This window comes from Nicotiana tabacum, chromosome 20 (assembly GCF_000715075.1).
Source record: "Nicotiana tabacum cultivar K326 chromosome 20, ASM71507v2, whole genome shotgun sequence".
Taxonomy (NCBI): domain Eukaryota; kingdom Viridiplantae; phylum Streptophyta; class Magnoliopsida; order Solanales; family Solanaceae; genus Nicotiana; species Nicotiana tabacum.
In genome coordinates, this window is record NC_134099.1 from 127,636,945 (window position 1) to 127,660,488 (window position 23,544).

The 23,544-nt window shown below is 37.6% G+C and overlaps 1 protein-coding gene across 1 annotated transcript; it reads left to right on the forward strand.

Annotated features, from left to right (window-relative positions):
- The first annotated feature begins 10,495 nt into the window (after positions 1 to 10,495).
- Positions 10,496 to 18,211, forward strand: LOC107828398 (cellulose synthase A catalytic subunit 2 [UDP-forming]-like). Its single transcript, XM_075240498.1, has 13 exons — positions 10,496 to 11,124; positions 11,618 to 12,022; positions 12,102 to 12,198; positions 12,280 to 12,457; positions 13,965 to 14,231; positions 14,360 to 14,705; positions 14,816 to 14,953; positions 15,033 to 15,158; positions 15,239 to 15,451; positions 15,599 to 15,872; positions 16,088 to 16,284; positions 16,375 to 16,725; positions 17,229 to 18,211. The coding sequence occupies exons 1-13, from the start codon at positions 11,044 to 11,046 to the stop codon at positions 17,808 to 17,810; spliced, it is 3,255 nt and encodes a 1,084-aa protein (XP_075096599.1). The 5' UTR covers positions 10,496 to 11,043; the 3' UTR covers positions 17,811 to 18,211.
- The last annotated feature ends 5,333 nt before the right edge of the window (positions 18,212 to 23,544 follow it).

Genomic DNA, 23,544 nt, shown 5'->3' on the forward strand with positions numbered 1-23,544 from the left:
CCTTTTTTGAAGCGAAGATGTCCATACACCTTGAACTTTTCAGCTTCGGCTTGTATGTCATCTATTTGTTTCTAAAGGTCCTTGATCTGTTTAAGCCTCTGTCGAACCTGCAGAATAGGATCGTTAGTTGTTATCTCCAACTCATCTTCACTATTATGAAGCACTCAGAATATCTGCTCGGCCATCTCAACATTTTCATCTTGAGTCGTTACCAAACCTACCTGAAGCTTCTTACTAAGAAGCTTGTAGGTATCGCTTTTCTCAGTGAGGTCCCAAACCTCAGCCTTGCGCTCCTCCTAGATTCGAAGGAAGGCCTCGTGATGCAACACCGAATCCTTCAAGTAATGGAGAAAATGTTAGAATTATCTAAAATTCAAAGTTTAAAAAAGATAATGGAATGGCCCTCGAAGTTACCCGATTTAGAGCGTGTTGGACCTCGTTGAACAGACAAGCGGCCCCCACTGTATCCATCACGGCTTGGTCATCTTTGGTCACCAAACATCTTAGGTAGCTAGCGATCTCCACGGGGGATAGAAGATGCGAGTATCCTCCAAGACAGTAAGCAATATGGTACGCCTACGATCAGGGTTAGCATTAGTGGCCGGGAACCAGTCCACTAGTTTCGGGCTCGATGAAGACCCAGTGACATCCGGTGACAATGTTTTCTTTGGCATCGATAAGTCACCAATCCCGGTGATATCTCCCAGAGCTTCAAACTCCACCCCATCCAGGAAGTCGTGGATGTCGACTGCCCCCTGAAGACCCTCGCAAGAGCGACCTACTAAGTTAGCAGCCTCGCGGATCGTGGCGTCCGAAAATTAAGGGGACTCGAAGATATCACTCCGAGATCGTCCATCGGGACATCCTCGGCTATTCAAGAAGCCTCGCCTCCAATTTCTTCCTCGATCATTTTAGTTTGGGACAAAGCGTCCTCGACTTTTTCTGGCTTCGGAACTTCAACCGAAGCTCCCTCGTCAACTTCCTTCGGTTCAGGGGCTTTTGTGTCAAAGCACCAGTCTGAGCATGGGCCACTAGCTGGGAATTGTCTTCTTCCTACTCTTCTTCGGACTCATCCCTCAACTGGCGGATTGAGTTCGAAGACATAGTAACGATACTCTTCTAGGCCTGAGAGATCTCCTCGCCGGCTTTTTCGTCTCTAGGCCCGGGGGACTCGAAGCCTCTTTCCTCTTCTTCACTTGGGCCTGCTTCGGAGCAGGTGGTTGGGGGAGGAATTATTCATCACCAGATGGTAGTCTCATTGTAATGTCCCTCCCGAGACCTACCAAAGATAAAAGATGAGTAATTTCTAGAAGAAGCATAAGCAATAGCCATTCTAAGGAAGAAACCTACCATGATTACGGGCTTTCCATTGGCCCTTCGACAACTCCATCCAGGCAAGTTCGAAGTAAGGTCTCTGTGACACTATGCTTTCAACCCATTCTTTTAATTCCGAAATTGGTTCTCGCATCTGGGTCACAGCTGCAACACCAAAACATATATGAGCAAAGGAAATAGGAAGTAAAACAACAAATTAAACATTCAAGGTGAAGTATACTTACGTTTCATGTTCCACTTCTCAGGGAATGGCATATCTTTGGTAGAGATCAAGTCCGAAGTCTTTATTCGGACCAATCGACCTATCCAACCTCGATTTTGAGACTCGTCTATGCTGGAGAATGGGGCTTTATTGGCCCGGCGAACAAGCTTATTCAGTCCCCCTCGATAGAACGGGGGACTATAAAGGCGCATGAGGTGATCGAGGGTGAAGGGACATCTCTTGTTTTGCACTATTCTCCAGAATGAAGGGTGTATTTGGCCGGGGGTGACATCGTACCTCTTGCAAAAAGCGACGATGATGGGGTCTAGGGGATCCATCGTGAAGGGGTAAGTGTAAACACTTAGATACCCCTCCACGTGAGTGGTGATCGATTCCTCAGGAGTAGGATCTATTACATCCTTTTTCACTCAGTTACACTCCTCTTTTACCCTTTTGAGGATGTCTTTAGTAATGGTGCATATATACCTCGAGACCGGTTCACAGCTCGACACCGCGGGAGTCTTTTCGAGCTTAAATTCAGCATTGGTTGGGCACCCTAGCGGAACAAATTCCTTAGGGTGGGGTTCCGCCGGAGCCTCATCGCCAGCGGGCCGTGATGAAGAAGAGGCCTTCTTTTGCGGCACGGTTTTGGAAGTTTTAGCCATTGATGAACAAGAGAAAAGAGGATTGGGAGGATACACAGTTTGATTGAGGTTCAAGGAATTTGGGTGTGAAGATTGTAAATCGGAGAGACTTGTTGAAGAAAAAGCAAAGGTAGGGAGGACTTTGAGTGTAAAAGTTTGAATGAGGAAAGGCTAGGGTTTTTATAGGTAGCTGGCGAGGGTTCAGAACCGGTAGCGCCGACAATAATTGACAGGCATTTAATGCCTCGATACCCGAACCAACGGGACGTTTTAGTATCCACTTGTCGCTGACATCATGGTCGGGTTCGTCGCTTATGTCATGACCCATTGAGATGGGATTGGAAAAGTTCATATCGCTTCTCGTCGTCTCCTCTCCGAGAAACGAGGGGACTATCTGTATACGGTCAAAATCGGGCTTGCCCTGGAATGTGGCAGGCCAAGGTTCGACCCCATATTATATCGGACCATGGTGTAAAGGTAGATTGTCGAGCTCGTGACCGAAATATCGATCAAGATCGAGGTCGGCCAAGATCGAAACCAGGCAGGAAAGAGATCGAGCAAGATCGAGGGAAGCCTACCTAGCCAAATAACAGAAAGCCGAAATATCCGCAATCGGACGAGGATCACGACAGAAACCTCGGAATGTATCAAGAAGAGGCCGATTAATTAGCTAATCATGAGATTTCTTACTGTATTTAGAATTTTATCAAGGGTAAGACTCCCCTACTATATAAAGGAGAGCTGATAATTTGTAAAGGGGATCACATTTACGCAATACAAAGCAATATACTACCTTTCTCTTAAGCTCTCAATACTCTGTTACTTTGTTCATATTTTCCAGTGGAATATTTGTTTGGTTCGAGGGCGACCTAGCTCGAGGGCCAAAGCTATACATTTCCTTTGGTTTGCTTTTATTTTTATTTACAGTTAATATCAATTTACGTGTTTTCTCAGTTTGTGCCAAGTAAAATCACGTGTTCTTAAAACCATGTATAAATTTAATTGTTATCCGTTTTTAGGGTAAACGCTTACCTTTTTTTATATGCCCGGTGATCTCCGCATTAATTAAGCAACTCTTTACAATCTCTTGGCCAATATGGTCTCCACAATAATTAACTTCGTTAATTGAGAAAGTCTATGCTAACTCAAGATATTTCAAACATATGAATTAATTAATGAAATGCTTCTTTATTAGTCGTTAACAATTTATTCACTTGCATATCAAGTTGATTTTAAGTAGCATTGCGTGCAAACGCACCACAAACTGATATTTTTTGTATGAATATAGTGGTTAGAACATGTCTCTTTTTTTAAAGTATTTTTTTCAGTGTCACATTCAAGGTATATGGTCACTAGGGCTTTGACATTTCGATTTGCATGTTACTTTTGAATGGTGTTTATATTTTTCAGTCATATTGATCTAGCCTTTTATTTCAAAATACTTTTCTTTTGAATTTTTTCTTTTATTTTTTTTAAACAAGAAGAGATGGCAGTATTTTATTTATGGAAATTAAGCGAACCATGAACATAGATCTTAATGTTTTTCTAAAATTTTTAATATGTTTCCAATAATACCAAAATCTGAGGATTATTTTATTTGTCAATCAGAAGGATCTGTGTTTCCTGATTTAATATGTCAAGAGAGACCTATTAATAGTGAGCTGTTTCGTGTTTGGTTGGGAAAAGGATGAATTGTTTGAAAGTGACATGTGAAGAATTGATTTTCCATTGGGGAACAGGAAGGAAATTCGGCCTGTTTCTCTTTTCTAGTTTGCTTTTTTCTGTTCTTGAGATGAAAATTTTGATTAATATCATGACTTTGTATGTTATAAAACAATAAAAGAAGAAAAAAGTATTATAGAGAAAAGTAGAGAGAAGATTCTTATCGATTTGGGATAAATTACAATGGAATAGAACTCTTTTATTTATATGAAAAAAGTGACTTAACCATCAAATAACAAACCCTAAAATCTCTCTAAAATATAGGCATTAACCTTAAATACAATTCTTTTTTAACATTCTTCCTTTTTGCTGTATTTTTTCGCAATAAAGTTAGGTATGAACTGACTTTTATTTAAGAAAAATTTGCCAGAAACACCTTACGACTCGCCCATTTACATTCCATTTTATACTATTATTTAGATGCAATGGCATTTTTCAAAAAACCCCTTAATGATTTTCTGGAGAAATAGATAACAACAACAACAACCCAGTAAAATCTCATAAGTGGGGTCTGGGAGGGTAATTGTACGCAGACCTTACCCCTACCCCAAAGGGGTAGAGAGGCTATTTCCGAAAGACTCTCGGCTCAAGATAATAAAAAGACAAAAGGAGAGAATAGTAGATTCACCACGGAGATCATAGGAAACATAGGAACATAAAATGCAGAAAAGTGCAAAGCAAAAACGATAGCTAGTAAATGGATCCTCCGTCGAAAATAGAAAATAGTAAGACACGACATTGCCCCTAGCTATCTTAGACAAAACCCTACTGGACTAGGCTCACAAAGGTACAAAGTAACACAAGACTCAACTAACTCCTAGCCTACAACCGTAATACTCGACCTCCACAACTTCCTATCAAGTGTCATGTCTTCGGAAATCTGAAGCCTCGCCATGTCCTGCCTGATCACCTCTCCCCAATACTTCTTAGGCCGCCCTCTACCTCTTCTCGTGCCTTCCACAACCAGCCGCTCACACCTCCTTACTGGAGCATCTGGGCTTCTCCTCTATACATGCCCGGACCATCTGAGTCTCGCTTCCCGCATCTTGTCATCAATGGGAGCCACGTATACCTTCTCCCGACTATCATCATTCCTAATCTTATCCATCCTAGTGTGCCGCACATCCACCTCAACATCCTCATTTCTGCTACTTTCACCTTTTGGATATGTGAGTTCTTAACAGGCCAACACTCAGCCCTATACATCATGGCCGGTCTAACCACCGCTTTATAGAACTTACCTTTAAGTATCGTTGGCACTCTCTTGTCACATAAGACTCCAGATGCTAACCTCCACTTCATCCATCCTACCCTAATATGGTGTGTGACATCCTCGTCGATCTCCCATCCCCTATGGATAATCGAACCAAGGTACTTGAAGTTGTCTCCACTTGGAATAACCTGTGACTCAAGCCTCACATGTCCACTTCCCCTGGCTCAACGTTGAACTTACACTCGAGGTATTCCGTCTTCGTTCTGCTTAGCTTGAAACCCTTAAACTCAAGAGTCTATCCCCAAACTTCTAATCTCTCGTTAACATCGGATCGTGACTCATCAATCAGAACTATGTCATCGGAGAATAGCATGCACCATAACACCTCCCCTTGAATATGGTTTGTTATCGCATCCATCACCAAGGCGAATAAGAACGGACTAAGCGCAGAGCCTTGGTGTAACCCCATTTCAATCGGAAAATGCTCAGAGTCGCCTCCTACTATCCTAACCCGAGTCTTATCCCCACCAAACATGTCCTTAGTTGCCATAATATAAGGAACCAACACACTTTTTGCCTTCAAACATCTCTAGAGAACTTCTGTAGGAACCTTGTCATACACTTTCTCTAGGTCAATAAACACCATGTGCAGATCCTTCTTTCTCTCTCTGTATAGTTCCACCAACCTCCTAACAAGGTGTATAGCTTCTGTGGTGGAACGACCCGACATGAACCCGAACTTGTTGTCGGATACAAACACTGTCATCCTCTACCTCGCTTCAACCACCATCTCTCATACTTTCATGGTATGACTCAGTAATTTGATACCCCTATAGTTGTTACAACTTTGGATATCACATTTGTTCTTATACAATGGAACCACCGTACTCCACCTCCACTCATCCGACATCCTCTTCACCTTAAAAATAACATTAAACAACCCAGTCGACCACTCCACACCTGCTCTCCCTACACACTTCCAAAATTCCACAGAAATCTCGTCTGGCCCGGTCACTCTGCCCCTACTCATCTTACGCATAGCTCCCACGACCTCCTCGACCTCGATATGCCTGTAGCGCCCGAAGTCACGATGACTCTCGAAATGCTTCAATTCGCCTAGCATAATATCACAATCCTCTTTTTCATTCAGAAGTTTATGAAAGTAAGTCTGCCATCTTCTCTTAATCTGGGCATCTTCCACCAGTACTCTACCATCTTCATCCTTAATGCATCTCACTTGGTCCAAATCTCGAGCCTTCCTCTCTCTCAACTTAGCCAGCCTAAATAACTTCTTCTCCCCGCCTTTTCCCCCAGTTCCTCGTACATATGACTATAAGCCGCAGGCTTAGTCTCCGTGACCAATAGTTTAGCTTCCTTCCTAGCTACCTTATATCTCTCCATGCACGCTCGCCTCTTCTCCTCACCTATGCTCCCCACTAACTTCAGGTATGCTGCCTTCTTCGCTTCCACTTTACCTTGGACTACTTCATTCCACCACCAGTCTCCTTTGTGTCCTCTAGAGACACCTGTCGAGACCCCTAACACCTCTCTCGCAGACTCCCTTATACAGTCTACTATCGCTGACCACATAGTGTTCGCGTCTCCACTGCTCCTCCAAGCTCCCATAGCCGACAACCGGCACTCCAACTCTTGGGCTTTATCCTTAGTCAAGGCTCCTCACCTGATTCTTGGTTTTCCCCGAGCAGACCTTTTTTCTCCTCTTTATCCTAATACCAACATCTAGCACCAAGAGTCTATGCTGCGTCGTGAGTGTCTCACTCGGAATCACCTTGCAGTCCTTGCACAACCCGCTGCCACACCTCCTGAGGAAGAGATAGTCAATCTGAGTCTTCGCTACCGCATTTTAAAAAGTAACCAAATGTTCTTTCCTCTTCGGAAAGCTAGAGTTCGCAATCACCAACCCAAAAGCCTTAGCGAAGTCCAACAGCGAGGTACCTCCTTCTTTCCTCTCCCCAAAACCAAAGCCTCCATACACCTCGCCATAGCCACCTGCGGACGCCCTAATATGACCATTGAAATCCCCTCCTATGAATAGCTTCTCAGCAGGCAGAACTTGGCGTACAATCTCATCTAACCCCTCCCAGAAGCGTCGTTTAACATCCTAATCTAGGCCCGCATGCGGCACATAGGTGCTAACGACGTTCAGGGTGTACTCTCCAACCACCAACTTAATAACCATCAATCTATCATTCACTCGTCTAACCTCAACCACAGACTCTCTAAGTTCCCTATCTACCAAGATACCCACTCCATTCTTACCTCTCTGGACTCCTGAGTACCAAAGTTTATACTCGTCCGCATCCTTCGCCCTCGACCCTACCCACCTAGTCTCCTAGACGCACCTATATTGACCCTTCTCTTCTGGAGAATCTTCGCCAACTCTATAGACTTACCTGTCAATGTACCTACATTCCATGACCCGATTCTTAACCTATAGACACCCCTGCTTCTTTTACCTCCCTTGCCTCCCGACCCACCCCTAACCCCTGCCCCCTATAGATAAGTGATAACTAAATTAACAAGAATATTCTATTTTTATTTAATTAAGCGAATTCCAAGTCGGTATAATGCGACGTACATCTTGGAACCTTGACGTGTTTTAAAGTTCAAAGCTAAATCTAAAGCACACAATATTATTATTGTGTTGGAGCATTAGATTTAACATTAACACGAATTTGCTTGAGGTCTTGGGCGATGGTGGAACATACTTCATCGATATTTATAGCCTGTTTGATCAAGTTGAAAAATAAACTTATTTTGAGAAATGCTTTTTTAAAAAGTACTTTCGAGATAAGCAGTTTATGTTTGGCTAATTAATTTGGAAAATATTTTTGAATAATAATTTGTGTTTAGCCAAATTTTTCAAATAGTACTTTTAAGTATCAAATTATGAATAAATACATGGAGAGATTTAATTAACAGTTAATATTAATAAGTAAATAAATAATCTCAAAAATTTATTACAACAATAATTAAGTTTTTTAAATAATTTTATTCAATAAAATATGAAAACAAATTAAAAAATACTTTAATTCTTTCAAGATGATTAAAATATATCAAAAAATCATTCAACAAATATAAAATCATTCCCCCATAAGTCACTACAATAAGAAGAATTATTTATACATTAATATCCTAAGTATTAGGTTTAGAATAAGTAATATTACTTTGGTATATACAATATTTTGTTAAGGTTGATTTTTGGCAAGAAGAAAGTTAAAATTTCTTCTGCTTATGGAGAGAAACTATTTTTTCTGATTCTTAAAAAGTGCATCTGTTTCTTCCCAAACGCATCCTCCCCCTCCCCCCCCCCCCAAAAGCTTCGCCAAATACCTAAAATTTAGAAAAAAATATTTTTTTTTGAGACAAAAACACTTTTGAAGTTAGGAGAAACTTAGCCAAACAAGCTATAGCCTCTAAATGTATTTAATGAGCAAGCTTTAGATTTTACTAACGCATTTTAAAGGCATGCGGGGCTAGATCCGATACCAATAATATAAGTGAGCTGTCAAAATATGACTCAATTTTTTTTGGTTCTCACTAAAACAATTTTTTTTTTCAAAAGTCTATTTAATTCCAAAAAGCGACTATCCTAATATTCTTACTTAATTAATGATTTTCCAGAAAGCAAATCCGTTACGTATTAATTAAAAAGGAAGATCAAGATTAATTTCTCCAAGATCAAAGTAAAACGTCCTTAAACACCAAAAACAAATTAAACCTAACATTTTCAAGAACTAAATTTGTCAAAAAAATCTTCTTAAAAGCTAATCCAACAGCTACTTTTTCTCAAAACAAGACTTACAGAAACTAAACAAAATCAAATTAAATACCACTTTCTGTTCACTCTTCAGATTCGTCAGATGGAACATCTAATGGAGTGTGGGCAAGAGATCTGGGTTGGCGTTGAATGTTTTTTTTTTACCATGCCAAGTTCAGAGGCGGATTAAAAATATAAGTTAGATGAGTTTAAACTTCTTAGTATTTAATTCAATGTATATTTAAAGTGATGGGTTTAACAGCTATTTGTTATAGTTTATACCGATAATTTTTTTTTTTTACATAAAAAATATTAGGTTCAAATGAATCCAACACTGAATCCGCCTCCAGCCAAACCTGTTGAAGAAGCATCCAAAGGGTCCACTTTGCTGTATTGTTATTAATAATATGTCCATTAAAGAGAACCAGTTGTCTGAGAAACCACAATGGCATGTGGATGCATTTCTGTACACATGCTCTGGTCTTCCAATATCCTACTATATTTATTTCCCCCCATTGATTCTCATATCGATTCTTTGGAATGTTTCTCTAATGGGCTTTAGGGGTCTACTTGATAGTCTTATTCTCTAATTTTTTCATGACAATGACATAAAATCACCACCTCAATTATTTTATCGAGTATTTATTACTTACATTATTATATGTGTTAAAACTTAAATAGATGAAAGGAAATTACTTAATACTTATTGTATTTTATTTTTTTATTGAGATTTGAATCATATTTCTTATTTATTCTCTCTCGCTCTTTTCTTTTTGATTTAATGATCCATATTCGAAAATTAGCTATTGTCTGATTAATTCGGATTTACATTAGGCCTACTATGGAATAAAGCGTTCTTTATCAAGTTTTTCATTGTGATAACTCAAATGTTAAACTTCTAATTAAGAATGAAGCGGTTCAACTATTCCTTGGTGATGTTGATAACATTTTCGAAAGTTCAAAATTTTTTAGAATCAGCAAATTGGTCATTTTTTCTAGACATGCTCAAGATATATTAAAGGTTTGTTTTTGGATACTATAGGTTTTTGGACAAAACTTTACCCTCCTTACGCACTTATTTTTTTTGATTAAAACCGTATATGCTAGCTGAACAAAAATAGTGTATTTTAAACACGTTAAAAATTGATGTGTAAAAAAGGTTGTCCTTGAAACGAAGGTATGTCAAAAAAAAATTGCGTATAAGTTAGGAAGGCAAAGCATATATTAAACCAAATTCAAAATTTGTACTTACAGTCGAACATGTGTGTGTATAAATCACCCTTGTCATACTACCCTTCTCTCTCATTTGTCTCAAATCCCCGTGAAATAACCTTAAAACAGTAAAAAGTTGAGACATCACAATCATCTCCATCATTATTACATTTTCTTAACTTGTTTACAAAATTACTGTCAAACTAGAGGCTCATTTAAGCTAAAAGAACCAGTTTTGAGTAAGATTACACATAAAAACCACCACCGTTACCCCTTGTGGGTCCCCCTTCATTACCACCACCGACTTGGGGCCCACTTGTATTACCACAGTCCCACACCCCTTACTCTTTGATCATCAAAGATCCATCAAACTGATCTGTGTCCCTTATACATTACGCGTTGAACTTTCAACACACACACACACTAACTTTCTCTCTCTCTCTCTCTTACTGTCTTTGTCTGATCCCTTGTTATTCAACTGCCCGTGTGATTGATTCTCTGATCCACCCCACTTACAGCTCAACATTGAAGTGATATCTAGAGAGAGCGAGAGGAAAATCCATTTTCCATATTAACTTGGGTTTTTTTTCTCTCATTCAAGAAAAGAATCTAAACCCACTACCCTAAAGACTATTTTTTTTTATCCCACATACATTTTTTTCCTATAATAAATAGTCCCTATATTTTTGTACACCCAATTCTTTATAGTACTAATAATATAATGTGTATGTATCTGTGTGTTTGTACATCATTTTCAGTCATTCTTTAATTAATGGGTGTTCAAGAACAGTAGAAGAAAGAGGAGAAATAAAAGGCTTTTGCTTTTTCTTGAATGTGTAATGTAATGAGGTCTTGTTGAGTGATTTCTTAGTGTATTATTTGGGTAATGTTTTGTGTGTAAAAGGTGTTTTGAAGTTGAGATTTGGGAGTTGAAATGGATACTAAAGGGAGGCTTATAGCTGGTTCACATAATAGGAATGAGTTTGTTCTCATCAATGCTGATGAAGTTGGAAGAGTAAGTGCTTTCAAGATCCCAACTTTCTTAAATTTTGTTCTATTTTTAGCTCATTTGTAGCTTTATCTTGAGTTGTTTGAAGAGATTTGAGGATTTGGTGCTCTAAAAATGGCTTTTTGAGGTTCATTTTTGTGTCGGTGGCAATGTTCTTGACTGCATTTGTCCTTTTTGAAGTTGCCTATTTGCTCATTTCCCTTTTTCTTGTGCAAAAAATGTGATCTTTAGAGAATTAAAGTTCCAAGTTTCCCTAGTATCAGGCAATTAACTTTCCAAAATTGGATCTTTCAGCTCATTTCAATAAAGCTACATTAATTTCCTGCTAGCTAAAGCCTTCTTTATTGCATAATTTGGGCAAATTTTTTTTTGTGTCCTAGGTTTTTTTTTGCTGGCTAATAGATTATTAGTATTAATTTGTTAAGTATGGATATAGATTCTAAGCATAGAACTTCGTGATCTGATGAGTTAAATCTTTATTACGGTGGCTTGATTGCAGGTAACTTCTGTAAAAGAATTAAGTGGGCAGATTTGCCAGATTTGTGGAGATGAGATTGAGATTACAGTAGATGAGGAGCCATTTGTTGCTTGCAATGAATGTGCATTCCCTGTTTGCAGACCCTGCTATGAGTATGAAAGGAGAGAGGGGAATCAAGCTTGCCCTCAATGCAAAACACGGTACAAGCGTATCAAAGGAAGTCCCCGAGTTGAAGGGGATGATGAAGAAGATGAATTTGATGATTTGGACAATGAGTTTGACCCTCAACAAACTGCTGAGGCTGCCCTTTCAGCTCGTCTTAGCATTGGTCGGGGCCATCCTAATGCTTCCGGGACTGCTACCCCTTCGGAGATGGATCCTGCTGCCCTTGGCACTGAGATCCCTCTTCTTACTTATGGTCAAGAGGTAATGAACTCAACATTTGTCATCTTGGTGTTCATACTTTGTTAGATTTTAGCTAAACAATTAGGATATTGTTTTGTAGGATGATACAATTTCAGCTGACAAGCATGCTCTTATCATCCCACCGTTTATGAGTCGTGGAAAGAAAGTTCATCCAGTTTCGGATTCTTCCATGTCTTGTAAGTTTATCAGAATCTTTTATTATAATAATTCTTCGATCAATTTGTGAACTAGAGGCTTACTATGACCGCTCTTTGCAGTGCCTCCTCGACCTATGGATCCTAAGAAAGATCTGGCGGTTTACGGGTATGGTAGTGTTGCATGGAAGGAGAGAATGGAGGATTGGAAGAAAAAACAAAATGATAAATTACAGATGGTTAAGCATGAAGGAGGTGGTGGTTACGGTGACGGAGATGAGCTGGATCCTGATCTGCCCAAGTAAGTGTTTTCTTTCCTTTTCTTTTCTCAATCTCTTAAGTGAGCATTGATGATGATATGATTTGCTTGTTGTATTCTTGGCAATGGTAATTTGACTTAAGATTTCTAGCAAGTGCAGACATCTTATAGCAGTTTGAGTGATTATGTGCTAAAGAAAATTAGGTGTTGTTGTTGTTACTTCAGTATGAGGCCAAAATCTTTGAGGTCCTACATGTGGAGACAGCCTGTTTCTTAAGTCATGGAATTTGGAGCATTTCAGACGGCTTCTTAGTCTCTATCCAAGTTTTGGAGTGTTCCAAAATTAGCTAATATTATCATAATTTCACTGAGTACATAAATGAAAATAGCAGCTGTTTTGAGTGGGGATAAAATTTAAAAAATAACTGAGCTCCCTACTTAATTGTTGCTTTTCTCTTTTGAGTTGGATTGGTTTGAGAACTAATATGTACTTGCTTATTCATCAAATCGAATCTCCACGCTGTCTAAGCAGCTTTGACTTTTTTTTCTCCAAAGATGCTTAATGACAAGAGGAACTTGTCAATGGGATCAGTTCTGCTATGTCCCATCCTTGTGGGAGGACCATGGGATTTTTTGGACAAAGAATTAAGCAGGCACATTTAGTAATTAAGGGGCTTTAATCAAAAGCTATAAAGCGGATGCAAGTCGTACTTAGCCAGTAAAAAATGGAAAACAAAAAATGGAGGAATGTTGTAGGATTAGTCAGGATCTCGGGTGTTATTTTTGGGCACAAACCATTTCTTTTGCAGAGTTTTATTTCAATTTTATTTTTTAGTTAGATTAGCAAGGAGGAAAAAAAGGAAAAGAAATGGAAAGCAAAATATGCAAATATAGATTCTATCATTCTACTACTTGGGCTGCCCGCTTGCCCTGATTGGTTGTTCTTTTGTTTTTTGTTTTTGGTGGGGGGGGGGGGGGAGGTGGCAGTAAAATATTATTAGAAACAAATTCTGCTAGTTTGATACTCTCTTTTATTTAACAGAGACTAGTAAGGGAGTTCAAATCATTATGTATGGTTCATATGATGCTATCCTTCTAAAAAAAAACAATGGTTCATATGATGCTGTAAAAATTAGTAAAATCTGGAATCTAATGTATACCACTAATAAGGCACCCAAGAGTATGGCCTAATGGTCCATGAAGTGGGATAAAAGTCATGAGAGATCAGGATAAATGCTATGTGTTTTCTTTCCATTTGCCTAAGCCGTGGTGGCCAAAGCTATTCAGTATCTGTGCTGTCGGGTATAATATCTTAGAGAAATATAGATTCACTATCCATTGGAGTCCTCTGAAGTAGGCACAAAGCACATCTCCCCCCCCCCTCTCTCTCTCTCTCTCAACCTCTTTGTTTTCTCTTTATTGTTTTGTGTGTACTACATGTTCGGTTGTTCCAGTGAGGACCTTATTTATTCTAAATGTTGTTTAGTGCTTTAATAGAATGTTTTTCGAAATCTTGAGATTTATCTCTGTTCCCTTAACCATCTTGCAGGATGGACGAAGGTAGACAACCACTTTCAAGAAAGATGCCTATTTCGTCTAGCAAGCTAAGCCCATACAGATTGATGATTTTACTTCGACTTGCAATTCTTGGGCTCTTTTTCCACTATAGAATAATGCATCCCGTCCATGATGCTTATGGATTGTGGCTGGTGTCTATTATATGTGAAATATGGTTTGCCGTATCCTGGATATTTGATCAGTTCCCCAAATGGTTACCTATTAAGCGAGAGACGTACCTAGATAGGCTATCACTAAGGTATACATTTTCTTATGACATTCAACGTATAATTTAGTCTACATCTTATGTCTATGTACACATCAATATCTATTACTCTTACCACTCCATTGTGTCCTAAGCTATTCTCTTCCATATATTTTTCTCAGGTATGAGAAAGAAGGGAAGCCTTCTGAGTTAGCCCATATCGACGTTTTTGTTAGTACTGTGGATCCGTTGAAAGAGCCTCCACTTATTACTGCAAATACTGTTCTCTCCATTCTTGCTGTGGATTATCCGGTGGACAAGGTTGCATGCTATGTCTCTGATGATGGTGCCGCCATGCTTACTTTTGAGGCACTATCTGAGACATCCGAGTTTGCAAGGAAATGGGTCCCGTTCTGCAAGAAATTCAGCATAGAGCCTCGAGCCCCCGAGTGGTATTTTGCTCAGAAGGTTGATTATTTGAAGAACAAAGTAAATCCATCATTTGTGAGGGAACGCCGTGCCATGAAGGTGTGCAGTTTATTCAAATTTTCATTCTGCATCCCCGATTTCCCAGGTGTGTTGATATGATTGTTAATAACTATTGCTGAAGACATAAACTTGGTACATTTTTGGCGCAGAGAGACTATGAAGAATTTAAGGTTCGAATAAATGGATTGGTTTCCATGGCACAAAAGGTTCCTGAGGATGGTTGGACCATGCAAGATGGAACCCCTTGGCCGGGGAATAATGTCAGGGATCACCCCGGGATGATCCAGGTTTTGATTTTGCTCTCTTTCATACTCCAAATTTACGATGTTAAAATTGTGAATTAACCTGTTTCATTTCTGTACAAAGGTCTTCCTGGGTCATGATGGTGTCCGTGATATTGAAGGGAAGGTTCTGCCTCGCCTTGTTTATGTTTCTCGTGAGAAGAGGCCAGGGTTTGATCACCACAAAAAGGCCGGTGCCATGAATGCTTTGGTAAGTCATCTTCCATCTAAAAGTACAGCGTTTGACTTAATCTAGTGGCTATTGACCCGCTTTATAAAATGTGATTGTAGATGCGGGTGTCGGCGGTCATCTCAAATGCTCCTTATTTACTCAACGTGGATTGTGATCACTATATAAATAACAGTAAGGCACTGCGAGAAGCTATGTGCTTTATGATGGACCCCACTTCAGGAAAGAAAATATGCTATGTACAATTTCCTCAAAGATTTGATGGCATTGATCGACATGATAGATACTCAAACCGCAATGTGGTCTTCTTTGATGTGCGTAAAATGCCTTCTTTGGCTATTTATTACTTATGTAATTTTGCACAGATCCATATCTTGTTATCTCTTTTTGCTTGTGCATATGGCTATGATATGCACCCTCAGCTACATTACTGAAGATAATTTTATGCTTTTTGGGAACAGATAAACATGAAAGGACTTGATGGGATCCAGGGTCCAATTTATGTGGGAACTGGATGCGTCTTCAGGAGGCAAGCACTCTATGGATATGATGCTCCAAAGAAGGCAAAGCCTCCAGGAAAAACGTGCAATTGTTGGCCAAACTGGTGTTGCTTTTGTTGTAAATCTCGAAAGAAGCATAAGAAAGGGAAAACGAGCAAGGATAAAAAGAAGATTAAAGGCAAGGATGCTTCGACTCAGATTCATGCTCTTGAGAATATTGAGGAAGGAATTGAAGGTAAGAAAAAGGAACTTTGAGATCAACCGCTGACCAATATCTAGCCTAAAGTCTTAAATAGATAGTTGAATTTGGATTTATTTTCTACTTGCATATACATATATATATTCTTTACAGAATAATTTCCTCTTTTATCTTCCACAGCATGTTCTTCCCTTTCTTATGCTAGAGCTTTTTGAGATATAAATCTATGCTAACCAACTCATTTGATACAGGAATAGATAATGAAAAAGCATTACTCATGCCCCAAATAAAACTCGAAAAGAAATTTGGACAATCACCAGTATTTGTTGCTTCAACACTTTTAGAAGATGGCGGTGTTCCTCTAGGAGCAACCTCAGCATCTCTCCTGAAAGAAGCCATCCATGTTATTAGTTGTGGTTATGAAGACAAAACAGAGTGGGGTAAAGAGGTAAAAGAACTGCTTAGTTTCTTAAATTTGTTTTAAGCTCGAGAAGCGTTCTGCATTTAGTGGGCTCACTTGTTATACCATGTTTACCAGGTTGGATGGATTTATGGATCTGTTACTGAGGATATCTTAACTGGGTTCAAGATGCACTGCCATGGTTGGAGGTCTGTGTACTGCATGCCGAAAAGACCTGCATTTAAGGGGTCAGCTCCTATCAATCTTTCAGATCGTCTGCATCAGGTTCTGCGGTGGGCCTTGGGATCTGTTGAGATTTTCTTTAGTAGACATTGTCCCATTTGGTATGGATATGGGTGTGGTCTGAAACCATTGGAGCGGTTTTCGTACGTAAATTCAGTTGTCTATCCATTGACTTCCATCCCTCTGATTGCATATTGTACATTGCCAGCATTCTGTTTGCTTACTGGGAAATTCATCGTTCCAGAGGTAAGGCTTCCCCTTCATTGTTTCCTTGTTATTATATTGGTCATGTTGCATCAACTGTTTATCTTAAGTTCTGTGTCACATAAACCTCTGTTCTGAAAATATCAATGCATATCGAATGTTTGAACTCCCTTAATTGATTTCTATCAACATAGTATCTAACGTGAAGTGCTATATTCCATTTGATGTGTGACATACACAAATTACTTAATCTCAAACTGGGAGAGTTCTTCAAGAAACAGCTGAAATGACAACCGTTGGCTGTTGTTCTGTTAATCTTATTAAGAAAACAAAAAAACATTTTCCTTCCCACCCCCCATATTCGCATGCTGTTCAGTCTGTCATTTAAACCATGATTCCAATTTCTGACGTCTGTGTATTGTGGCCACCTACTTGAAATTTCACTATCTTCAGTTCCTGTAAAATTTTAATGACAGGATAGAACCAAAATAAACGTCATAAACTCATCTAATGTATTTTTGCTGACTATTCTTTGTTGTCTGCAGCTTACCAACTACGCTAGCATTGTGTTCATGGCACTTTTTATATCAATTGCTGCGACTACTATTCTGGAGATAAGGTGGGGAGATGTTGGCATAGACGACATGTGGAGAAATGAGCAATTCTGGGTTATTGGTGGTGTCTCGTCCCACTTTTTTGCTCTTATCCAAGGTCTTCTTAAAGTTTTGGCTGGTGTCAACACAAATTTCACTGTCACATCAAAAGCAGCAGATGACGGGGAGTTTTCTGAGCTTTACCTCTTCAAGTGGACATCCTTGTTGATCGTTCCGATGACCTTGTTAATTATTAACATCATAGGAGTTGTAGTTGGAGTTTCAGATGCAATCAACAACGGATATGATTCGTGGGGTCCTTTATTCGGCAAGCTTTTCTTTGCCTTATGGGTCATTGTTCATTTGTACCCCTTCCTCAAAGGTTTGATGGGGAAACAAAGCAATGTTCCAACTATCATTGTTGTGTGGTCTATCCTTCTGGCTTCTATCCTTTCGTTGTTGTGGGTCCGAATCAATCCGTTCGTGTCAAGAGATGGACTCGTGTTAGAAGTATGTGGGTTGGACTGCGAGTAAGATCAAGAAATAGGACACGAAGTGTATATGAGAAGGAAAAGTTCAAGTGGGGGGAAGAAGTTCAATCCCCTAACACTATTGTTTTGATCATCAATGAATATGAGGAAGAGCTCTAGTGGTTTTGTATAGATTGAAAGGCAGGTAGCAGACATTGATATTTGTTTTGCAAAGTGTTTCTTGATTCTTTTTTGATACATTTTGGGATTTGTTGCTTGGGAGTTGGAAGGGGGAAGGGGTGGAGTTCCAATATTTGTAATCCCAACAGAAGATAAGATTAGTTGTCATATCCCCTTCTCAATAAGGGATATCACACGGAAATGTTTTTTCATCAGTAATTAAGGACTTTGTTCCACTGTTACCATTCTAAAGAAAGTGAAATTGGATTCTGGTGTTTTGTTCTATAACTATTGTATTTTTGTCATCATTTTGGATGCCTATATTCTTTTTAGCTGTAACATTTTCTCTTGCTATATATCATATTCGATGCTATGAACTGGTATATTTTTTTATTATTATTGGGTAACGATCCGTTTGCTAATGACTATGGTTTAGTGTAAACTTTGTAGAACTATAAAGATCATAGTAGAGGCCCTTGCAGTTCAATGTGAAGTACGGTGATTCTTGAATGTATCAGTTGTGGTGTAGCTGAATCTCTAAAAAATAGCTTCTTGTCAAAACATTCTTTAGCTTGCAGAACCTTTTCTGGAATGCATTTCTAATTTTATCATTTCATATCCAACATTGTAGAAGAAATCTATTAAGGGTATTAAAGATACCCTTTTCATTCTTTATGCCAAAGGTGCAGAATCACCTGCCTTGGTTAGTAATAGAGATACTGTTAGGAGCAAAGTATTAGATTTGAACCTCGTAAACTTCCTTTAGGCTACTAATTTTCCATTAAACTATTCTTTTTCATGCAATACCATTATTAAACTTTTAAAACACAATATCCCAATAAAGATTTCGTTGATGCTAATACTAATACAAAAAATTTAGATAACAATTAAAATAATATAAAATTAATTTGATTCCACAAATTCTGATTGCTTACTGTTATTTTAATTTCATTGAGGCTAATAGCCCGTTTGGCCAAGCTTCTGAAATCAGCTTATTTTGAGAAGTTTCTCAAAGGTACTTTTAAAAAAAAGTGATTTTGGTGAGAAATAGTTTGTGTTTGACTAATTAATTAGAAAAGCACTTTGAGCCGTAATTAATGTTTGGCCAAGCTTTTGACAACTGCTTCTAAGTGTATTTTTCTCTGCTTTTGGAGAGAAGCTATTTTTTTCTGGTTCTCCAAAACTGCTTCTGCTTCTCCTCAAAGACACTTTTTTTCCTTCCAAAAGCTTGGCCAAACACCTCAATTTTTGGTCAAAAGTGCTTTTGGCCAAAAAAAAAAAAAAAAACTTTTGGCCCAAAAAAAAAAAGCTTGGGCAAACAGGCTATAAGGCCAGTACATAAGTACAAGTGCTTATGTTATCATTTTGTTTGATAGATCATGTTGAAATTGTTGGATATAACAAGTTTAGGCTTTGAATCTAAAACGTGTCCAAGAACCAAGATACTTGATTTTAAGTAAGATCACATTTTTTCTATAGGATCGAAAATACAACTTTGCTTAAAAATTGTTCCTTGTACAAGCGGTTGGCCTAATTTGAAGCACATTTATGATTTTTTTTATTGACAAAGAAGTGTAATTCTCGCAGGCGCACGATATTGAGGCATTGTAATGTAGGTCAAGCTGAGAACTGACTTTTGTTTTTTTTCTTCTTAGCAGATTCCATTATTACGTAATTTTTTCCTGCCAATAAATTAGGCTTACTATGGTTATGGATTCAACAAATCAATCAATCATCCAAATGTAGTAGCAAAGCTTTGGTCCTTTTCCTTTGAAACTAGAAATCATCTACAGTCAAACCTCTAGTTTGTTCCAACTTTTTTTGGTTGCTACAGGAAAGTGATGTTATAGAGAAGATACATTCTAGTGTAGCATGAAAAGTGGTTCCAAAAATAAGCTGGCTTTTAAAATAAATGGTTGTTATATGACAGTGCAGTTATAAAGAGATGATGTGACTGTACCATTTTAATTACTTTGCTCTCTAAATATCAATGAGATTAAGACCTAGAGGTTTGAACCGCATATGCACCAAGGAATGTGTAAGTCAATAAAGTTATTCGTTATTAACATCAAGTGATTTTTGTATTTTGATGGATAACAAGTACTCAACTAATTAAACTGGCCCGAAAACTATCGGTATTAAAAATTACGCCAAATAAATTGGCCAGCAGACAAACAGATCAAGGTCCCATTTCCAGACACTATTTTTTTTTTTTCAAATTCAACCACATATTCTTTTAAAGTTTCAAAGTTCAATCCTGTTTTTTTTTTCTTTCAATTGAATAAAGGAAATAACAGACGAATTTAGTAGGAAAAAGGGAAAGTCAGAAATCTCGTGTGGAAAGTGCCGCTCACTGCACCCACCTTTAACCAGGCGATGCTGCGTTTGCACATATGCTAAAGATCTCATCCTTCTTTCCCTTTCTAAATTCACTACAAAGATATGATAACCACCCAATTTCTATTTAAAAAAAAGACCTAAATAATACTCACTGGTAATCAAAGAAAAAATGATATAACCAAAGGTAAAAAGATAAAACAAAGTAGTGTCTGTGATGGTAGAGAGGGAATTTATAGGAGGAGGCTGACGGCGATGTTGAAACACTTGTTATGTTTGCCCTAATGGGAGTCCTTTTTATAGTGATGAGATTTGCTCATCTTTCATCGGACGGTAGACGACCAATAGCCTATAAAACAAATTTTGGAGTTCTTTTTGAAATACTATAAGACCCACTAGTATTAGTACCCGTACGGATGCGCGAACATTAATCATGTTAAATATTTAAATTATTTGGATGGAATGTAAATAATTTTAAATTTTACACTTTCTCAGTAAATATAGATAATCATTGAATATTATATATGAAAAAAATTAACAATTTCTTCTATTTTTCTTTTTTTGATACCATTCTTGCCGGTGTCATTGGATCCTAAAAATAGTCAGGAAGCCAAATAATAACTCATATTTATGGAAAACAATCAAATGTTGAGATAATGAATGACTCTTTGGATAAGACTTAACTCTTTTACTTCTACTTGAACTCTTATTTGGTGTGTTGATATCCCTTAAAAAATATATTTCTTTCTTAAAATTTCAGTTTCTAAAACATTATTTTTCAATAATAATTATTTTTATAATAATATAATTGAAAATATTATTCTTAACTCAAAACTCATTTTAGTTGGCTATCGAAAAATATAAAGAATTCTTTAGCTAGTGAATTTCTTTTACTCCATTTTGATATTTGACATTAACCATGTTAAATAATTGAGTTATTTGAATTATATGTAAATAATCTTAACATCTAAACCTTCTAAATAATTATAGATAATCGTCAGATATTAATTAAGAAACACTACATGAAAAAAGACTAACATTTTCTCAATTCTCATAGTGATAATTTTATTTTTGCATTATTCTCATAGGTGCCATTGGAACCTAAATATAGCCACAAAGTGAAATAATAACTCATATTTATGGCAAAGCACAAAGGTTGACACGATATAAACGATTCTTTGATTACGACGTGACTCTTATACTACGACTTGAACTCTTATTTGGTATGATTTTATCTTTCAAAAAATATTTCTATTTTGAAATTTCAATTTCTAAAACTTTATATATATTATAATAATGATTATCTTTATAATGATGCAAGTGAAGATATTATCCTTAATTTAAAATTTACTTTAATCGGCTATCTAAAAATTTAAATAATTTTTTGGTCGGATTTATTTTAGTATGACTCCAATTTAAGTTTATCGATATCTCTAGCCTCAGAATTTGAATTTTTAATACCCTATATATACAAAAATTTTGTTCTTTGATTCATTAAATGTTAAATTAGTTGATTATTATTATAAAATATTGCATATATTGTCTTAAAATTGTCAAATAGTTTATTTTTCGACACCATACTTGGCTTAACCTCAATGCAAACTACTCAAGTTGCATTCCAATTCAAATTCGAATATCATATCAATTTGTTAGTAATAGTGATTTTTTAAAAATGACACATAACATAAATTAAAAAAAATATTCGAAGATATACTTATCTTATAATCTATGTATTTGAGTTGAAAAAAATATATTTGAAATCGATGAGATTAACTTTCAAATTTTTTATACTCAACAAAGAGTCGTGATGACGCCTACTAGTGAAAGCTAGGCAAGCCAACCATTTGAATTATTTACCTTTTTCCCATTTTTATCCTTCAACAATTAATAGCCAATATTAAATAAACAACAAAATTTAATAAGCGAAAGACTCAAATGTAATATTTTAATAAAGATGTTAATACCAATCCATACACAAACTACCCAGAACTGGTGTCACAATTTCACAGACGGTCTAAGGATACTACAAATAGAGGTCCGAAAGATTTATTACAACATTGTCTATGAAATATATAAAAGAAATCGAATAAAAGGATAGGAGGAGACGTCAAAGCCTGCGGACGCCTACAGGACTACCTCGGATCTCCGAATGGACTGAAGGCAGCAACCCAAAGCTACGGTCCGAAAGCTGTTGCACCAGGATCTGCACACAGTGCAGAGTGTAATATTAACACAACCGACCCTATGTGCTGGTAAGTGCCTAACCTAACCTAGGCGAAGTAGTGACGAGGCTAGGACCAGATTACCAAATAAACCTGTGCAGTTAAATCATATATATAGCGGAAAATAAGGCAAACCTGTACAATTAAAGATAGGAGGGGAAATCATGCTACGGGCATATAACCAGTAACAACTGAAAACAACAGTTAAATGTAAAGAACATCATAACCCAATTATCAGTAAAAGTCAGGAAATCAAAGACAAGTACACGACATCACCCTTCGTGTTTTTACTCTCGTCCTCACAACAAAATCAATATAAATGGCACAGTATCACCCTTCATGCTTTACCTCACATAATTATGACACGGAATGATCCTTCGTGCATTATCACTCATATAAAGGCACGGAATGGTACATCGTGCGGCACGACATCACCCTTCGTGCATTAACACTCTCTCACAAATATCATACACGGCATCACCCTTCGTGCTTTAACACTCTCTCACCAAAACAATGCACGGCATCACCCTTTATTCTTTAACACTCTTCATCACCCAAACAACAATCACAAAGCAATAAGGGCAAGGGAAATAACAAGTTTGCAGTTAAATCCCGGCAAGGGAACAATAGCACAACAATTATATCCCGGCAAGGGAAAATAGTATCAAACAATAACATCCCAGCAAGGGAGACAATATTAAACAACAACATCCCGGAAAGGGAGACAAGATCATAATCCTCTTTTCCTTTTTACATTTATTTCCCAACTCAATTCACAATTTGAGCCAATGCTCTATAAGGTTCAATTGCCAATTATACTTCCACAAATCTTTTTACAACTTGAGCTAACGCTCTTCAATGTTCAAATACCAATATTACTTCCACAAACCTTGCTCAACAATAGAAATTATCACATAAGTACAAACGGAATCACATTAATCATAGTATAAGACTCACGGGCATGCTTGACACCAACGTATAGATACTCGTCACCATACCTATATGTCGTACTCAACAATTAACACATAGCAAATAGGACACAACTCCTAATCACTCAAG